Source organism: Diadema antillarum, unplaced genomic scaffold (genome assembly GCF_040938485.1).
Source record: "Diadema antillarum isolate AM-2024a unplaced genomic scaffold, OU_Dant_1.0 seq00000485_RagTag, whole genome shotgun sequence".
NCBI lineage: Eukaryota > Metazoa > Echinodermata > Echinoidea > Diadematoida > Diadematidae > Diadema > Diadema antillarum.
In genome coordinates, this window is record NW_027271448.1 from 12,167 (window position 1) to 27,862 (window position 15,696).

Consider the following 15,696-nt stretch of genomic DNA (forward strand, 5'->3'; position numbering starts at 1 on the left):
TGTGAGCCGTTCATTATTCATGCACAGATCTAGGGATTAATCCATATGGGAAAAGCCCAAAGAACAAGAACCTTGTCATAATATAACACTTCTCTAGGTAAAAAAGGAAAGTTTATTCCAATGAATCTTCTTTTTCTTTCTCTGTCTAACTGTAACATTTGCAACATATCTAAAAGAAGAGTTTTATTTGCAGAGTGAGTTACAGTAAATCCATGCATTCTTGATAATATTCTTGCTCGGATATAAATTTGTTATTTAAGCTGCTATAAAGAATCTATAAAAAAAAAGAAATAAGAAAAAAATATGGTAGGGGCTATAATATGAATTTACTTTGAATTTACCTTGAAGTGCCACACCTCCATCTTCACGTAGATAGATTGCAAGTGTGGCAGGGTTTAGGGAGCTTTTTAGCCCATTAATAACCCAATTTAGACAATTTCAGCAGGCATGGGCGTGTTATGATAATAACTTTCAAAGAATATTCCTTGAAGGCCTATATGTTATAAGTCCATTTTGCGATCAATCTCTTCAAATCCAACTTTGCGTTTGTATGTGTCTGTATTAAAAACGAAACCAACAACATCAAGAAGAACAGCAAGAACAGCAATGTCAACAACAACAACAACAGGCAGCAGGTGGTAAGAAGTGGTGTGTGTGCAGTCACTGTGTGCGCGCGAGTGCTCGCATGCTCGTATGCAGTGAAAATGGGCCGTCCCCGCTCGCGCAAGCTGTTGGCTTGGGGTAGCTATGGTAACGCAGCTATTGTTGCCCTTTCCACTGTACGGCTTCAAGAGCCATGTGTGTGTGTGTCCGTGTATGTACGTAGTTTCTGTGTGTTTACTTGTATTGGTAATGCGTGCGCCCGCTATAGTAATCTACCGTATATACCGTACACATAATCTCTCACAGCACAGGGCAGGCAGTACAGTGTCTAATCAGGAAGAGAGAAAATCGAGTAAACGTCGTGTTGTACTAATAAACCGGTAAATTTTCGATCGAGTGAGTTCTTTACTGCTGGTGCTAGTTACTTCTGAAAAATGTCCTCCCACTTCAGTGCAAATCAGGTGAGTAAACCAAGTAAGCGCCTTCATCGTCGTTCTACGTTTGAGCGGTTGTGACAGCACAGCCTCCCCCCTCCCTAACGGGGTGGGAACCGCAGGCATGGGCGTGTTATTATATGGTGGTAGCTCAACGTACGTCGTCGTAACGAATGGTGTTGTAGACCTAATGTCTGGATCTGGATCTGGATGTTTACGATGCAGGGCCCTACTGGGCATAACGCATCGGATGAGAGAGGGCGCAGAGGTGATTAGAAAGTTCTATCAATGGCCTTTTTGAATGAGGCGATTGATGGCGAGTTAATAGTGGCGTCACTCAGGTGGTTCCACTCGATGACAGTAGACGGGAAGAATGAGTTTCTGAATTGTTCTGTTTGTGCTCTTATTTGATTAAAGCACTTACTGTTATTTGTCACTTGTCTGTCCAAGATATTTACAGTATCGCAGTTTGTGAATTGCTTAACACGGATACGTCGTCTAAGTTTTTTAGGTTGAGCAAAGGTTTGAATTGGGAGAGCTGGCACCAGCCCCCCGACCACTTTGAAGAAGAGGGTGAGCTTGAGATTCCTTCTTCTTTCCTTCAGGCTTGGGAGACAAAGTTCAGCCAGCTTGTTTGTGATAAAGCCGTCATCTCTGGACACGTAATCCCCTGTTATGAATCGGACAGCTCTTCGTTGGACACTTTCAAGTCTGTTTATGTCCTTTTGTAGATATGGGTCCCAGGCAGTGGCACCGTACTCAAGGAGTGATCTAACGAGTGAAGTATAGGCAGTTCGCTTAACGTTGGCAGGGCAGAAGTAGAGGTTTCTCCGAAGGAGGGATAGAACCCAATTTGCCTTTTGCGTGGTCTTTGCGACATGCTTCTCCCACTTCAGGTCGTCAGAGATAGTGACTCCTAGGTAACGGATGTCGTGAACGTGCTGCAGGATATGGCTGTTGAGTTGATAGAAGTAGGATGATTTACTGCAGACACTCATAGTATAGCACTTCTCTGCGTTGAAGCACATACCCCATTTATGTGCCCAAGAGACCAGGGCTGTCAGGTCGTTTTGAAGGATGAGGTGGTCTTCCTGGTTCCTGATCTGACGGTAAAGGAGACAGTCGTCTGCGAACAGCCTTATTTGCGACCTCACTGTGTCTGGTAGGTCGTTGATGTAGCAAAGGAACAATAAGGGCCCGAGTACTGTTCCCTGGGGTACACCTGAATCAACATGTGCATCGTGGGAGCTCTCTCCGTCTATGACGACTCTCATACAGCGTTTTGTTAAGAAATTTCTAAGCCATGAGTGGGTGGGGCCAGTTATTCCAATGGATGTAAGTTTATGTAGGAGATTTTCGTGGGGGACCTTATCGAAAGCCTTCGAAAGGTCCAGCACTATGATGTCTGATTGCTTCCTTTGGTCGTTTGCATGCAACAGGTCATGGAGGGCAGTGATCAACTGGGTTTCGGTGGAGTATCCAGATCTAAAACCGTGATTCAGGTGAGTTAGGATGTTGTTTTCTTCTAAATAATCAAGGAGGTGTTTACATATGATATGTTCCAGGAGTTTACATGTGACTGATGTTTTAGAGATGGGACGGTAGTTTGCCGACTGGTGGACATCCCCGGTCTTGAAAACTGGTGTCACGTTGGCCTGCAACCAGTCAGTAGGTAGTACCCCAGTGTCCAGGGAGAGCTGGAATATCTCACTCAAAGCTGGCGCAAGTTCGGTGGCACACTGCTTCAGGATAATGTTAGGGATGTTATCCGGTCCACAAGCTTTATGGATGTTGATGTTCTGTAATAGCTTGAGAACTCCATCAGCTGTGATCTGCAGAGGAGGGAGGGAGCAATTGTAGCTTTTTTCAATGCTGGGCATACGATTGGTCTGGTCCCTTGTGAACACAGATGTAAACTGCTGCAGGAGGGTGGTTGCTTTGGTCCTGCTGTCCTTCACAAGGTTTCCTTCCAGCATGAGGGGAGGAACTCCATTCCTGTCTTTCCTCTTGGCCTTGATGTAGCTCCAGAAGGGTTTGGAGTTCTTGTTGATTTCCAGTTCATCGACGATGGTGGAGGTGAGATGGTCCCTCTCAGCTCGACGGAACTCTTGTCTACACTGGCGTTGAAAGGCCTTGTAGTCGGCCCATGAGTTAGTCTTCTTGGCTCTCCTGTACAGTCGTGCCTTCCTCTTCACCATTCTTTTCAGCTTGTGGTTAAACCAGGGAAGTGACTGTCTGCTGCTGCTCGACTTGGAGGGGATCCTTTGTTCTATGATGTCTAACAGGGAGTCTCGCAGCATAGTCCATAGGTCTTGGACGTTTGTCCCTTGCCTCTTTCTTTCAATGACCATCTCAGATATGTTGGCTACATCCTTTTTCACCTCTTCCCAGTCAGCTTGAGAGTACTTGTAGATCTTTCTCCGTGGTATCTTTGCAATGGCTGGTTTCATGTCGAAGTCCGTGACCACCATGGCATGATCACTTATACCTGGGATGCTGTACGACGATTTCACTTGTGTTGGGTTGTTAGTGAGCACGATATCTAGGATGTTATCATATCTCGTAGCTTGGTTGTGAATCTGGACCAGTCCGTGTTCCAATGAAAGGTCGATTAAAGCTTGTTGGACTTCTCTGTCTTGAGCATTGTGACGCAGGGTGAGAGTTTGCCAGTCTATATCAGGACAGTTGAAATCACCTGCAATCACAATGGTTTTGTTTTCCTTCCCTTGAAATTTCTTGAGGGACTCGTCAAGTCGCTTGACATCTAGGAGACTGCGGTGAGGCATATAGAAGACTCCAAAATATGCCTCAGCTGATCTCGGCAGTTGGATCTTTGTCCAATTGATCTCACATTCCGTGACTGCGTTTGGGAGTTCACTGCACATAACTTCCTGTTGTACTCCTATGAAAACACCGCCTCCACAGCCATCTCTATCATTTCTGTAGATTTGGTATGAAGATGGGAACACCTCGCTATTCTTGATGGCATCTTTTCCTGGGTCCAGGCCAGGTTTGATTCCTTGGAGCCAGGATTCTGTGCCACAGATTATATCGGGTTTAACATACTGGAGCGCCGCCTTAAACTCTGCCGTCTTTCCTCTCAGGCTGCAGCAGTTCACAGTCAGGAGTCTAAGGTTACCAGTGTTTCTCAGGAAGGTTCTGCTGTTTTCTCCTTCCAGGCTAGAGCCAGAGGTAGTACTTGGTCTTTCGCTGTCAGGTAATGACTCTGAAGGGGTACTCCGACGGGCCGTGGTCTCCCGGCTTGGGGCAGTCACACCACTAGTCGGACTTGGTGTAGATGTTCGCTGGCTTCTCTTTCTAAAGTTACGTTGTTTACGTGGGCTACTGGCAAAGGTGGGGCTAAAGGGCTCATTGGAGCTTAATGTATCCAGCGAATCCTTGAGGTTGGTGAGTGGGAAATAGATGTTTGACTCTTCCAATTCATAGCTATGGAAGGTGAAGCTGTCGATGTTAGCGCTATTACACTTGTGGCAGTGCCATACAACTTCTGACTTCTCTAGGTGAGACATGTCTTGCGAAGCAATGCTCTCACACGACTTGTGGTGCCAGATTGAGCAATTTGAGCAGCACACTGCAATTTGTGACCATGTTACCGGTCGTTCACAGACTCCACACGGAAAAACATTTTTCACTCTAGGACCAGGATTTGATTGGATGTCTCCGCTCAGTATCAGTAGTAGGACTACAGATCTCAGTTTACTTTGGTGTGAGTGGGTTATTTTCCATGCTGTTGACACTCTAGCACAATGGTGGAACTGCATGATGCTGAATGTAGATCTATTCCCACGGGCATGGCATTGTAGTACATGACCATTCACGACTGACATGCAGGTGTTAGACAGAGCAGTGTTTTTCTCAAACCCACAACTACAACATGTTACATAAAAACAAACAATAAGGACTAGGGTATGAAGGAGGATGTCTGAACGCACAATGGTGTCTCTACGTGAACCCATTCTGCTTATAACCCGGTCTGGGTTCTACTCACGTTGTACCGCTACCGACGACTAACGCAGGCCGCCATGTTGGATCTTCCAGTGACAGTGTGGTCGGGGGGTGGCAAACAGCTCAACCCAAGGAAGACTTAAAATTCCATTTTATTGCTCAACTTACGTTCCATAAAAAAAAAGTAATCATTACAGTGATAAATTTCTCTTCAGATATTAACAAACAGTTGAATATAATCCGAGATTTCATGGAAAACTGGGGTGTAAATCAGGAGCTCTCAAAAACACGTCTGTTCCCCGGCGAGCGCGCCCTCTCTCTTGAGCCCCTACTATTACATTTTCCTATTGAATTCCATGGAATGCCCTGGCCTTTGCCAATTTGGCTAATATGGGACGATTGTGTACATATACCTCTTGCATTATCACTGCAATTTAGACGTCTATAGCGTACTGTGTACAAACAACAGTTGTACGTAATATTATAAGGATATTATTGCAGATATCGTCTAACTAATGCACTTGTCAATGTAATGACTCACCCCACTACCCCCGGACATGGGTGCGTCATTTCCTCGTTTGGTCCGTCAAATTTGTGACCCAGGTGTGCGTCATTTTACCAGCTATGTCCGTCAAATTTTTGACCGAGAGGTGCGTCAAAATCCCATCATTGTCGTCAAATTTTTGACCGAGGGGTGCGTCATGGTACGTCACTTGGCTATGGAAAATAACACGCATTATTCTGAACCGAGGGGTGCGTCATGGTATGCACTTGGCTATGGAAAACTGCACGCATTTTTGCACGCTACCAGTACCGGATACACGTACGTACCGCGAGTGAATTTACAGTGAGCGCTTTCCCGCGGCAAGTGAAAATCAAAGTCGGGAAGCGTTTTGGAGTAGGCCTGAGAGGGAAAAATGCTTGCCCGAATCTGGCAAGCAAATGATTTAAAAGCCACCCTTTCCCCTCACATTTTCTTTCCAACAAACTCATGAAATCACGCATACTCAATCTCAAGCCAGACGGACTGTTTAGCGATATAACGATTTCAACCTCACAGTACTAAATAGTAAAATCAAAGATCGTATACGGAATTCCGTATACTAGTACGATCTTTGGTATACCGTTGCGTGGTGCGTACTGCACGTACCTGCAGTATAGTACATGTACTGTAGTAGCAGGCAAGTCGAGTGTCAGTGGTGCGCGACTCGATCGCTAACGCTGTGCAAATCGCAAGTGAACAGCGTGCTCGTTATTCCTCATCGAACGTACATCGTCCATGTGTTGCATTCAACCGGACTAGAAATGGCCGCGCACATACAGCGCATCTGCAGACAAGTCATGGCCAGGTGACTATGGATTGCATGCACTGTATACATTCGGAATATCGTAGCAGCAGAGTGATGTACGGTGAATGACGGTACGGACGGGTGCTTACAGGGCCAGGGTAAGAGAAACTTGCCGAAACTTTGACAAATTGTGTTTACGAACCGAAAGAAAATGAAATTGCGTGAATAAAGCTCATGCAAAAATCCTTTCAGTATTTACGGGGTGCGTCAAATGTACCGAGGATGTCCGTCAAGAAAGTGACCTAGGTGTTCGTCAAAAACCCCGTGTTGTCCGTCAAAAAAGTGACTGTGGTGTTCGTCAAAAACCCCGTGTGGTCCGTCAAAAAGTGACTGTGGGGGTGCGTCAAAAACCCCGTGTGGTCAGTCAAAAAATGACCATGACGCACCCATGTCCGGGGGTAGTGGGGTGCGTCATTACATTGACAAGTGCATAACGTTATATAGACAATCTGCTATCTGATTTTCGAATAGGGTTTTAACTATCTGTTAGATCCCTAACATTAGATCTATTGAATATTGTGCATATGAAAATGATTATGAATTAGAGCTTGTTATGCTTCAGTGTATGCTGTAAAAAAAAAAAAAAAAAAAAAAAAAAAAAATCAAATTAAAACACCTGACACAGGTCATGTCAGATTTTTGTGCAATCAGTGTGAATGATTTTTGAATTTCTTAAAAGAAAGTTTATATTCACTACCCTTTGGGCCTTGTACAGTACATCGAGACCAATGCCTAACTTTTTTCATTTCTGTGGATGAAAGATGTCCTGTCTATATAACTACTGCAAAACGAGGAATGTTTGCATGCATTTTAATTTCACGTTTTTTTGCAAGAGCTAAGATTCCCGAAATTAAAAAGCATGTGAAAGTTCTTGTCTATATAGGGATCTACGCATTGTATGTTAAAGGCAGCTCGCAAAAATGTCATGCCTTGAAAAAGGCCATTGGCTCCAATTCTTGAAAATTTCATGCCGCGAAAATATTGTGTTTTCCAGTCTACTACATGTATTACTAGACTATTTGTCAGCAATATATAGAAGCCTCTAGTCTAATTAACATTAGAGTTTTCAATTTTTGTTTCATTTTTTTTTTCACATTGCATGCAGTACGACCAGGCATTCAACAGCAAACGTGGACAAAACTGGCAGATACCTAAAACCTACAAAGAGGTAAGATGAGATAATTTTATCATATTGCCTATGTAATAAATAACATGGCACAATTTTGTGATTGGTTCAATTTGCATCATTTGACAGTCATTTTACGTGAATAGAGTACACAGGCATGCATATAGATCCTCCAGATAACCATGAATTCTTGGAGAGTCAATATCACAACTTTGCACTCCATATTCCAGCAAATTGTACTTGGAATATTTTGGAATACACTCATGCACATGTGACATTAACAGCAGGGGCGGATCCAGGAATTCCATTAAGAGGGGGCGCGTTTACAAAATTAAAGGGGGGGGGGGGACGCACGCACCCCTCCCCCATTTTTTTCTTTTTATTTCTTTTGTTTCAACAAAAAATAAAGGGGGGCGTGCGCTGGTTGCGGTCCTCCCTGGATCCGCCACTGAACATACATATTGTATTTACAGTGTAGATGATAACTATTCGATGTTTAATTAATTGTATCTAAAGGTGGTAACTGTCATTCTGAACATCTGCATTTTATCAAAATTATAGTCATCACTTGCTGTTTATAATTTTCAGTGTAAGGGCTGTAAAAATATGCACAAATTCCTCTAAAGATAGAGTAAAGTTTTCAATATCATTGGCAGCTATTGACTGTGTTGTCACCTATGCAAATCCTCAAAATTGTGAATTTTTCTCCATGGATTTTACAACGGTTTTTAACACTTATATTGTGTATTGTAAAACAAAACAAATGAGGACTTTAATAGATATTGTCAGAAAATCATCATCAATTCTACATGTGAAGAGTTTGTTTGCAAAAACCGATGAGTCCATATTTGTCAATTGGAGATATTTGCGATTAAAGGTCAAGAAAATAAAGAGAATAGTAAGAAAAATTTTGCTTCTTTTGACCATAACTTCAAAAATATACCTTTATATGTAGTGACCAATATATCATTTAAAAGGTATTATTTTGTACTTTATGACAGAGACCGTACTTCAAAATCTTCAAAATGGACTTATTGGTTTTTGCAAACAAACTCTTCATGTGTACATCCAATATATCCTGTATGACTGAATTATACCATTTGAACACTAGTACTTTTAATACATACATGTACATAATCACAGATCGGAATAAAAGATAGCGTCTGAAATTTGATATTCAAGCCAGTGCTGTGACTTCATAAAGCATGAAGATATGATATGCTGTCATGGCCTCTTGCTTAAAAAAAAAAAAAAAAAAATCAAAGAAAAACAGGAAGATGTTGAGGGTGGGTAGAATTTGTATTATCTCTAGCAACCTCTGTAAGTTTTATAGCCACTATGTTTAACAGTCGCCCATTGTACACATTTTTTTTCTCTTTGCCCGTCAGAGGCCATCGTGCTACGAGGGGTTCACGCAAATCATTGCAAATGACAGGGGCCATCTCAAGCCAGGCGTGCCCCGCTCCAAGGACTCCCCCTGGGGTGGGTTCGTGGGCACCTGGGACATGCCGCTGAAGATCCCCGGCAACACCACCACGTACATGGCCAGGTCGGGCCAAGCCGTCGGCAACATCGAGACGTCAAAGGCTGAGTACACGGAGTACATGAGGCAAGCAGTGTCACCAGAGAAAAGCATGGATCTGGAGCCAAAGGTTGGTTCAGTGCATCGTAGCACAGTGGAAAGCCATTATTAAAAAAATGATAATAAGCACTCAATTGTAACGCCAGTCTGAAGTACCAAACCTCAGGCTTGGTAGCACGATGTGAAACATTTTATGAAGACACAGAATTGTATTGTTAATCATAAGTCCCTCACTGGACTCCCCTGGATCTTAATTGCGACTGAAAATGTTTCACTTCCTAACAAAACAAAACAAAACAAAAAAAATCCTGCAGTGCTTGCCGTGATTGTTTTCATCCTTGAATTGAGAGGCAACTTTACCAATTACATGCAATGTTAATGGAATATGACAAGTATTATGCAGCGATTTATTTTGTTGATTTATCTAATTCATGAAAATCTACTCAAATAAGAAGGCTTGGTCAGCATTTATAAGCTATTTTTAATAGTGAAAGTCCTGAGTTATGTAGACGAAGCAAGAGATTCTTGCAGTCAACTTCATGCAGTGTTTTGGTTTTTTTTATAAGCAAGGATATGAAGTTTGATTGATCAAATTGAGCTTTACAATTCATGTATTTATCATTCCGCTTCCATTGCTTTTCAATTGTGCTTCCAGCCTCAAATGACCACGGTCAATCCAAAGACACCCTCACCCACCCCTGCTGCAGAAGACTCCAGGCCCGCCAACCCTAGTCCAAAGGGAGAAGAAAATCTATGCTCTCCACAGGGAGAATAACTCTAACACTCTTACGAGGAGGAAGGAAAACTCAATATTTATTGACTGCCATCAGCATCGTCATAATCAACGGCTGGATTATAGATAGTACATTTCTTCTGTCATTGTAGATCATAGGACTACAGATGAAAGTTGCACTTTGAGTTGTCAATTATGCTGCCCTGTAGAAATCTGCAGAACATGATTTTTGTGAAGATGACTAGTTATCAGGAGTCAGAAGCACCCTGTCAGACTCCACAGCCAGAGGACCAGTCACTCCATATGTTTTGGATAGAGTAAGATGTTATTTTTCCTTGCAGTACATCATATAAAGAGATGATTGTGCACTTAGCTATCTTACAGGACACACTCAGATGTAATTACATATTACGTAGCAGCAAGAAAGTGCAAAAAAAAATTAAAAATGGAAAACATACTATTGTTGTCATAGACCCTTCATACACACAAGAATCCCAAAGATGTAATTTGCTAAATATGCTGATGATGCTGATGGTGTGGGAAACTGCTTAGTTAATTGGACTTTTACGATTCTTCTGTTCATTACTGTCATCTGTATAGGGTATATGCTAACAGGTACCTGTGGATTTGTTAGTTCCTTTTGGTCAAAATGCAGTATGTATTCATTATCATGTTTTAAAGATAAATATACAATGTACCTTGTTTAGACCTTATAGGTGAACTCACAGTGGTTACTGTTTATGGGCCAAGGTTCTGTGATTACAAAAAACAGGACCCCAGCTCTTGCAGCAAAGTTGAGATCAACCATAAATCAGAAAATTAAACCTAAGTCTCTGAATAATCAATGCTGATTGGCTAATGCCTGGATTTTGTTTGATTTGTGACCTATGCTTGATTGCATGCTTTAATGCAACAGGGTCCAGAGCATGAAATATGAACTAAACTCTGAAATGCTGGTTTACATGAAAAAGAAACCTTGAGCCCGTATGTAGCATTTTCTAAGTCTGTGTAACTGGCCCTGTCTTCTCCTTATTTAATATCTTATTGGATATACTTGTGTAATGTTTGCATTGAAGTCATAAGAATTGATTTGGAAGAGACAGACACAATGGGAAAGGAAATGAAATGTGCAGAAGTACTTTAAAGGACAAGTTCACCTTCATAGACATGTGAGTTGAGTGAATGCAGCAATAATAGTAGAACACATCAGTGAGAGTTTCAGGAAAATCGGACAGTCCGTTCAAAAGTTATGAATTTTTGAAGTTTATGCTCACTCAAGGCTGGATGAAAAGACTACTATAGCTTGTGATGTCACATGAGTACAATGATATAAAGAAAGAATAAAGAGAATTCAACATATTTTCACTTTTCTCGCATAACAAAAGAACACTCGACTTCTCTCATTCAGAAGGTGGGGGGAATGATATTACCCTTAACATATGTCAGTAACAAGTCGAAGAAATGATCACTTTATTCAAAAAGTTAGGTTTTGTGAAATTCTCTTTTTATTTTCTTTATATCGTTGTACGCATATGACATCATACACTGTAGTAGTCTTCTCATCCAGCAGTGACTGTGCAGACACTTTAAAAATTCATAACTTTTGAACGGATTGTCCGATTTTCCCTAAACTTTCACTAATGTGTTCTACTAATATTGTTGCATTCACACAATCCACATGTATATGAAGGTGGACTTGTCCTTTGAAATGAAAATCCTTCAATGTATGTAAATATTTTGTATCTCAGATGCAGCCTTGTAAATAAATGGAAATAAAAACAAGCAAAGTCACTAGAAGATAATTCATAACTGTCTATGTCCATCATTTCATATGCAGATATTGTTCTTAAACTGATAAATATTACATACAGTACATTTATAGATATGTGATGCGTCATCACGAAAGCCATATATTGTCAGGAAAATATGAAGAGTTTGTTTGCAAAAACCGATAGGTAAGTCCATTTTTGAAGATTTTTAATTATGGTCCCTGTCATAGTGTACAAAATAATACCTTTTAAATGATATATTGGTCACTACATATAAGTGTGCATTTTTGAAGTTATGGTCAAAAGAAGCAAAAATTTTCTCTTTATTTTTCTTGACCTTTTATCGCAAATATCTCCAGTTGGCAAATATGGACTGATCGGTTTCTGCGAATACACTCTTCATGTCATGAGTCTGATTCTTCCAAGTCTACTGCACTTGGATGCTCTTGGAAATGCAAATTAATGTGTGAACACTACAGACAGAACTTGGAGGGAAGAGACTTCTGACATGCTCTACAAAATTCTTTATTTCTCTTTGATCACTGAAGCAAATCGAATGGGGTTTTCTGTAAGATGTGGGCAATGAGTTATAGTTTCAAACCCTGAAATGGCATTTGGATTGATTCACCATTTTTAAAGCTACCGTTGCGGAAGGCACCATTGTGATTTTTTGGGACATACGGTACAGCTTTTCATGTAATCTGTCCAGATTCAAGATAATACACTGTAATTCATTAGAGGTTCCAATCTAAATAAATGATGATATTTTCTGCAACAAAATTTCCCGATTAGATTTAATCTATACACTATAAAAATATACATATAGGTTCAGACACCTTTACCATTGTCACACTAGGAGCACGTTTATGGGTGAAACTTTTCAGCATTCAGACTATCCGGTAATCATCACTTTTAGAGGTGCGACTTTGTACCTTTCTGGTCTGACTGTTGCAAATTGCACCCGTAAAGGTGCTTCCAGTGGGACACTGGTGAAGGTACAAAGTTGAACGTATTGTTAGAGTATTATGTTAAACAAAGTCTTGTATTATCTTTCCAGATATGTTTTGTGTGTGTGTGTGTGTGTGTGTGTGTGTCATTTACTTTTTGATTTGTGTAGAAAAAGTTGGGAGATAAGGAAAGAAGAAAATGGAGTTAAATTTGAATAAGGAAAATGAAGTCAAAGTGCAACCTCATCTGAAAAGGAAAACAGGCCGTAAATCATGAAACTAAACAATTATAGGGGGCCCCGGGGGGGGGGGGGGGGGGGGGATTTCCTCATTGACAGACTCGTACTATCGGAATATATGATACAAACAAGTAAACATCAGCATTTGGTTCAGCTTCAACCTAATGGTAGAGCCTACGTGGTTGGATTATTTGTTTTGGTACACTGTGTTTTGTTATATCTTGTATTGCTGTAACATTAATATCATTGGTTGTAAAATATATAGGGAACAATCCTATCATTATGTTCTATTTAATTTTAGGTGTTTTATAAAAGGGAAGGCAATAGACACTGTGGATTAAAGGGATGGTACAGTATTGGTGGAGATGAGAGTTGGGCTTTTAACTTTTTGCGAGATACCGAGAAAACACTTCGAAATCTGATATAGTACAGAGCATAAAGAGGAATGAATTATTCAAAGTTTATTTCATGAAAATCGGGTTTGGAATGACTGAAACATCCAAAAACAAAGTAAACAAAGCGATTGTAATAAAGTGTGGGTCCCACACTTTATTTGAATGATATCGCTTTTTTTTTATATCTCAGCCATTTCAAAACCAATTTTCATAAAATAAACGTTGAATTCCTCATAGAATTACATGTTCTGTTAAGAGGTTTCTCATTATCTCACCAAAACATATTAGAAACCTGAAAATAGGTCTCAACCAAAACTGTACGATCCCTTCAAGGGCGCTCCAGCCTTTGTTCAAATCAATTAACTTCAGTCAAGGTCTTGTTAATTCAAACATGCGACATTTAATTTTTATGTCACAGTTTCAAAAAGAATCGGGAAAATACAAAAGTTGACATATGACATTTTAAATTACTCCAGTAGTATTACATTTTTTTTCTTAACAGAATTTAGCAGAAAGTAAACGTTAGTGAGTACTGCAAGCGACGCCGACCTTGAGAAAATTTCTTAGGCCATGACATTATCATCTTATCTTGTTAGAATGATAAAGTCACTGTAACTAATATTACTGGTCAGGGAAATAACATGCAGATCTGGCTGATTTTAATGAATTTTCAATAATATAATATTTTGCAGTCCCACGCATTTTTCACAAGCTCAAACCTACATAAGTTTCACAGAAAGAGGGCGGTATGCATCAAATTTTGTACAGCATGGTTGCAGTTAGTTTGAGGAAGAATCGGTGATAAGCGGAACGGACAGAGAAAGCGGGGAAAACCGTGGCCAAGGACCTTGTCAAGGTGAATAGGAAACACGTGAGAAAATGGAACCTTTTGAAATGAATTATATTCCCTTCATCGAAGGTAACTATTACCAAGTCGCTGCTGCAAGCTGAGATGCTTTCACTTACTAATAATACCTGCTGCTGCGCAGTGTTTGTCTGCTTGTGGTCCGGTCCCATTCATTTATTATTGCGTTAGTGAAGTAGCGAACACGGGCTAGTAGAACAACAACAGTGTGTAGAAACCCCTGTGTGAAGTCAGTGCAGTGGTACGTGGGCGCTAATTAACATTGAATAATGACGTAGGTTTGCTTTCGTATCCATGTAGATATCTCAAATTCCACAAAACCAGATTGCACCAAAATAACACGATATGCTAAGTTACTTATAAAAATATTAAAGTAGCCGTTTTCCAATTAGTTATAATGTTTTACACCCTGTTTAATCATGTGTGATTGAACCAACATTCAACAAGCAACACAAATCGGTTGGTGGAATTAACGCATCAATCTTGATCCTGTCAATGTATAAATTTAAGTACAATATTGACCGTTTGTTAACGTCAACTTTTGTTTCAAGTCGTCACTCAAAATAAACTCACTCTTTTGCCAAAGACTTTTCATGCTTTTAAAAGCACTTTACGAGAGATCGTGATGTACGCTGCGTGCACAATCTTACGTTAGAAGTAGAACTGAAGTTAACGGAGTAAGAGTACCAGTATTCAGTCACCTACCAGAATTTGGTCACTTATCACTAATCACCAGCCAGTAAGTTTTACTGTCACAACATACGCAAATCACATCAATTCACATACTTGCGCACTCATTCACAACAGGAAAATCCCTTGGCCTTACTTAGTCCCCTCCAAAAATCCATCCCAAATCCCAAATTTCACCGTCAAAAGTGCAGAATCGGCACGACTCTCCAAAAGTGCGCGCAGATTAAGCCCAGTTTTGAGAGTACGGGTCACCGAAAAAGCGCTAAAAATCGAGAAATATATGCCGTTCTCTTGCGGGATTTTTTGCTTATCGCAAGCTCGGAGTGTGATGGTACAGTTGTATCCTCAAAAACGCAAAAGAAAAACGACATTTCCGTACGTGCCGATGCAGTGACTCAATGCACAAGGGTTGAATGCAAGTGCAAGTGCTGATTCCCCAGTATTCGGTTACCAACGGGCGCCGCAACGCCGCCGATGCAATTTTGCACCAACAAGGTAGTGCGCCGCGCATTTTTCAGCTGGCTTGAACATACATTGACTTTGAACGCGTGACCAAATTCTGGTAGCGGTGACCACATTCTGGGGAATTTTCAAGGTGATATACAATTTTGGGATTTTGTGCAATTCTGTGAGATATTTAACAAAATGAAAATTGAGATTTAAGAAATTTGATATATTTCACATACATTGCTGTAGATATGATGTATGTATGTATTATTTTAGTTTAAAAAGTATTGCAGAAAAGCTTAAATGACCGAATACTGGGTGTTTTACCCTACTTTCTGTAGCTGTACAATGTAAAATAATATGCGATAGGGACTCTAATGTTACTCAATGCGGGAGCTAAGAATTAAAGTGCAATGTCCAAGTTTGGAGATCATTCCACTCAGATATTGATCATAGGATCATTGAGCAAAGGCAAACTTCTTTCTTTTTGTTCCTTTTTCAAATGCTTTTATTCCTTAAATAATTTTGAGGATCAAGTCACAGACTGACAG

The 15,696-nt window shown here is 40.6% G+C and overlaps 1 protein-coding gene across 1 annotated transcript; it reads left to right on the forward strand.

Annotated features, from left to right (window-relative positions):
- Positions 1–952: 952 nt before the first annotated feature.
- On the forward strand, positions 953–10,260 carry LOC139733623 (protein Flattop homolog). Its single transcript, XM_071644434.1, has 4 exons — positions 953–1,064; positions 7,458–7,520; positions 8,867–9,130; positions 9,716–10,260. Exons 1-4 carry the CDS (start codon positions 1,038–1,040, stop codon positions 9,833–9,835), a joined length of 474 nt encoding a protein of 157 aa, XP_071500535.1. The 5' UTR covers positions 953–1,037; the 3' UTR covers positions 9,836–10,260.
- The last annotated feature ends 5,436 nt before the right edge of the window (positions 10,261–15,696 follow it).